Here is a 5,056-nt window from a genome sequence, read left to right on the forward strand (position 1 = left end):
TTAAGGAAATGTGGAGGGTAAATGGTGAGAGGACAGGGAGTGAAGGGTGGCCCAGGTGTTTAGACCACAGGTGGTGGCATCCCTGCACCCCGAGCTGGGAGTGGACGCCGGGGGCTGAAGCGCAGGAGACTCAAGGCCACAGGAGCTTGCGGAGCCGGGAAGAGCCGGAGGGAGCCTGGGGAACGGCCTGTGGCGGGGGGGAAGGCGTGGTTAGCACCAGCAAGGGTCACCAAGCAGAGGACGGGAAGCAAGGGCTTGTGTCCCTTGGAGCAGGTGAACTACCCATGGGGGGACATGTGGAAAGACCCCTCCCACTTCCATGTCCCAAGCTGCTTTGGTAACAGGAGAGGGCCTGCGTGTCACCGTTTAACGTCAGGAAGAGCTGCGCGGCTCTTCCTCCTCAGCTGTTTCCTTTTCAGATCTTCTGTTCTGGGCCTTTTCTTTCTGCTCAAAAGGCCCCCGTCTCTGTCATTTTAGGAGAGCTGTTCCCACACGCTGTCCTTCACACAGCGCTATCTTCATGCTCACCCTGAGCTGTGCGATCGCTCAGATTCTACACTGACCCTTCTGCCCTGGCCACCCCCCTCTCTGTGCCTCCCTGCTGGCCCTCCTGTCCCCGACAACCTCTGCTCTGTCACTTGGCCCCCTCCACCCTCGCAAGCGCCAGATCACGCACTCGCCTCTGTCCGCGACTGCCACCGTCTTTCACGCCCGTCACCTACGACAGCAGCTCCACGAGGGCAGGGGTCTGTCCTGTGCTTTTGTTTGTCGCAGTAACAGACTTACCTTCATAATTGTGCTGGACTTAGCTTAATATTAGAATAACTCTGTGTTCCCCGGACATGCAACAAGAGAGGGTGTCTCAGAGATGCTCTCCACAGTGGAATTTGGGTTTAATGCTGAGGCTAATACACATGATTATTATCGAGCTTTAGCTTTCAAAACACACTGGTGGCGTGGCGATGAGACAGCAGTGTGGGAGAGTAAGACAATCACAAGTAGTTGCTATTTTTTATTTTGCCACTCAAAATAAAATAATTACAAAAGATGTTAAACTATGACAACACGGCATCAAGGCAAAGAGAACAGGAAGGGCTTACTCTGCATAAATTGGCATAAGATTATCCAACATCTTAAAGTCTGACTTTAAATGACAACACACAGACATGCGGGGACGGCGTCCCCTCAGGCGCGCTCGGGGTCTTCCGAGGACACGGAAACTGCTGAGGGGAGGTCGGGCAGGCCATCGAGGGCGCCGGTCTCTGCGGAGGGAAGAGCCACGCGTAAGCACACAAGGTACACACATCACAATCTGCAGTACAGGCTCCTGATCATTCACTGTGCTTACAAAACGCGGTGTGAGATGGCTCGCAAAGAGCCTGGCTCACGGCACAGCAGTCGTCACCATGCCAACAAGCACGGGTCCAGGGGGGTGAACTGCACCCCGAGGCGCACTCTCTTCCTGGCAGCAGCCTTGTTCTGATGACCCTTCAAGGGCCAGTGGCATGACCGTGCCGCAAGCCCAGCCCTCCGCGGCCAGTCCCAGTGTCACGTGCCTCGTGTCCTAACCTATAGCAGTGCGGGGCCTGGTATTTAGATGGATCATTGGCTACCTCCCAGTGAAATTTATGGAATCCTTTCTTGATAGGCTTTTTATATATCCAGTGTCCTAAGCGGAATTTTAAGTTGGTAATTATTTCACGTACCTTTGAGATGCAAGAAAGTCAGAAATTCAATTATCGTGCGCACAACATTGTTCTCAGGCATTGATCTCTCAAAGCTTCCTGGAAAACAAAAGATGAATGTTTACAACCTTCACGTGCTCTGCGTCTCAGGACATCACCATCCTACAGAGGAGCTGGGCACTGCGAGCTCATCATACAGACCCTGAGTGGCCCAGAGCATCATTGCGCTTCCCCCTGGACCTTGCCCAGGGTCTGGGAGGGACCTGGTTCAAGGCCCGGCTCTCCTGCAGGCCCCGGTGCCCGGCAGCATCCTAGACTAGCAGGACTCCCCTTGCTGTCTCCGCAGCCGTCCCCCAAGCTTCCTCTGGGGTTTCGCTGTTCTGTTTCTCGCTGCTGACAGGGGTGGTGAAGTTGCATCATCTTAGTCAAGCTGTGGCCAGGCCAGGCTTGGGCTGCAGCTATAAATGGCGGGTGGCAGGTGCCCCAATACCCACTGCCACCCCCCGAATGCACCCGGGAGACAGTGGGAAGTGAAGTGATGCAGAGCCCCTGGGGTTAGCGTCCTCTCACCTGGCTTCACTTCGTCTTCAGGTTGGAGTTCCCGCTTGCCCGTGAGGCCATGCTTGTCGTTAAATGATCTGTGGCCGTCAACAGCATCTGCAGATCAGAGAGGGAAGCAGAGTGTTACTGTGGTTTGAACATGTGGCTGCTTATAACCAAAGCACACACACAACTCGGCTGCAAAAATAAAGTCAGAGTATCCACGGACCCTGCGCCGAGAACATGGGCACACGCGCCAGGGCCACAGGGAGTGTGACGGTTTGCACAGTTCTTATGCTGGGCTACAGATGGAAAGGACTGCCCAGTTACGAAGGGGTTGGAAAAGGGAACACGTGGCTCCCCCAGAGGGGGACGGGCCCAGGAGCGCGTGCCTGGTGCAGCAGGAGCACCCAGGTCCCAGGGAAGCGGCATCCGAGTTGGGCGTCTCCCAGGCAGACGATGGACGGGGCTCTTTACATCCCTGAAAACAAGGGCCACTGAAGAATTGTAATTTGTGATGGAATCAGATTTTTATTTTCAAAGACCACTCTGGCAGCTGTGTGGGAGAAGGATTGGAGCCGGGCGGCGGGGCGGAGGGTGAGAGATGGGGGGGAGAGGAAGGAGGAGGAAGAGGAGAGGGCGTGTGTGTGTGTGTGTGTGTGTGTGTGTGGAGAGGTGTGAGAATGGGGGGACTGTGACTGCAAGCAGAGAAATCCCTTAAGAAGCTGTCACAGGAGTCCAGGAGAGAGAAGAGGAGGGCGCTGACCCAGAGGTGTGGCTGGGGAGGAGGCTGGCTCTGGGCTGCGGAGGAAGGGAACTGGCGGTGAGAGGTAAGGACCAGGCTGAGGACAGCTCGGGGTTCCCGGCTACTTAGCCGGGGTGGATTGTGTCATCTGTGAGCTACACTAAGGAAAATCAATTCTTTTTTCCAGAGAGAGAGCCCTTGGTCCTAAATTTGTAGAGAAATTATAAGTGACCTGATCTCACAGATGGGCCCTCAGGCACAGTCACACTCGAATGTGCAGCTGCTGCATTCCCGTGTCGCGGTTTCCCAGCGGACAGGACACGCTAAGGCATGCTATTAAGTTGGAAAGTATTTTGACAGCTAGTCTACACGTACAGCTTCTGGTGATCCAACCCCACAGAGAGAGAACCGATAGTAAAAATGAGTTTGTTTTCTAATTCAGGATTCAAAGTCTTGATAAATGTATTTTCAATATTCCAAAGCAGCACAGAGAAGAGGTTTTGCTGAAGAGTTCCTCCTTTCTTTTGGGCCAGGAGCACACAGAGATGAGGTGCCTTCTGCGTAAGAGATGGGGGGCAGATGAGGTCAGAACCCCCAGGAATGAGCACATCTGCTGTGGTGAGGGGCGGAGGAGGAGGAGGAAGCTGACCAGAGGTCTGGGGCTGCCTTTCCGGGAGTGGGAGAGGGTGCCACCCAGGGGCCCGAAAATACTGAAGTCGACAGCTGGTTACCCTACATGGAACCACCCAGCCTCGCTCGCGGAGATGCCCCCATTTCCCTTTATTGACTAAAGCTGGATACTAATGTATCAAAGTGATGTCTGGCTACTGTATCTCGGAAAGAGCAGGATTAACAAACAGGGCTGCAATGGGCATCAGAAGGCTGGGGTCAGAGGCCATGCACCTAGCGGCACTTACGTGGGCCGAGAAGGTAGCCGGCGCTGTTCAGGGTCCAGCCTCTCTTTTCCTTTGCCTTGAATGGGAGAAAGGGTGGGGGTGTCAGATGGCAAGGACGGTGCCCGGAGAGAATAGTAAATGAAAGGTACTCAGGCTCCCAGGTATCATAGAGGAATTAGAATGACGCATGTACTTTTGGAAGTCTCGAGAAATTCCAGATTTACCCCTAAATAAACTACATTTGACATGAAAATAGGACTACTGGCTTTACCAAATAATTCACTTCAGAGCCAGAGATCACAAACTCACAGTGCACCCCACTTGCTTTTAAATGATGACACCTTGTCCTCTGGGTCTAACAGATCCTCTACCGAACTGGATGAAATGAAACGAAGTGTCCTCCCGACTTGCCACGAGCTGCCCCGAAGCGCAGCACTTCCCCGGTGGCGCCGGCTTAGAGCTTGGGCCTCTTTCCGCACTGGGAGCAGCGGGAGGCGGAAGAATCCAGAAGGGAAGCCCCAGCCCGCTTAGCCCTTGGCCCCGACAGGTCCTTCCCGCGCCACCGCCAGCCTCGCCACCCGGCCCCAGGCGGGCAGAGCTGATGCTCCGTCCCCCGCTGTCCCCTCTCCCCTCCACTCCCGGCCTCTTCTCCCGGAGGGGCCGCGGCTTTGCGGGCGTCTGTCCCCTCCCGGCACTTACCGGAGACCCGAGCCCCAGCGTGGCTGAGAGCGCGGTGGCGACGAGGAGCGCGGCGAGCAGGAGGGCGCTGCCTCTGGCCATCTGGAAGGGAGGGACGGGCGGGGGTCGGTCGGCGGCCCGGGCAGCGGCGCACGTCGGGCCGGGCGCGGGGTCTGCGGCCCCGCGGGGGCAGGGGGGTGCCGGGCGCCGGGGCAGCCGCGAAAGACGCGGGTTTCGGGCATCGGCGGCGCCCCGGTGGCTGCTGCCCGGGGCGCGGGGCGAAGGGTCCGCTGGGAAAGGAGAGCTCAGGAGGGGCCTCGGAGGGGCGCGGGCCGGGACGCGGCGCGGGTACCTTGAGCAGCGGCTGCGCCCGGGGCGGCCGGTCGGGGCCGGTCGGGGCCGGTCAGGGCCGGGGCCGGAGCGTCCGGTCGGCGGGTCGGGGCGGCGGGAGCGGCGGGGCGGCGGCGCAGGGTGGCCGGTCGGGGCTGGCGGGGCTGGTCGGGGCGGCGGGC

At 57.7% G+C, this 5,056-nt stretch overlaps 1 protein-coding gene across 1 annotated transcript; it reads right to left on the reverse strand.

Annotated features, from left to right (window-relative positions):
* Window positions 1–1,185: 1,185 nt before the first annotated feature.
* GAL (galanin and GMAP prepropeptide) lies at window positions 1,186–4,646 on the reverse strand. Its single transcript, XM_069470297.1, has 5 exons — window positions 4,566–4,646; window positions 3,888–3,942; window positions 2,256–2,342; window positions 1,707–1,784; window positions 1,186–1,262 (listed from the first exon to the last, which is right to left on the reverse strand). The coding sequence occupies exons 1-5, from the start codon at window positions 4,644–4,646 to the stop codon at window positions 1,186–1,188; spliced, it is 378 nt and encodes a 125-aa protein (XP_069326398.1).
* Window positions 4,647–5,056: the final 410 nt, after the last annotated feature.

This window comes from Eulemur rufifrons, chromosome 6 (genome assembly GCF_041146395.1).
Source record: "Eulemur rufifrons isolate Redbay chromosome 6, OSU_ERuf_1, whole genome shotgun sequence".
NCBI classification, from domain to species: Eukaryota; Metazoa; Chordata; class Mammalia; order Primates; family Lemuridae; genus Eulemur; species Eulemur rufifrons.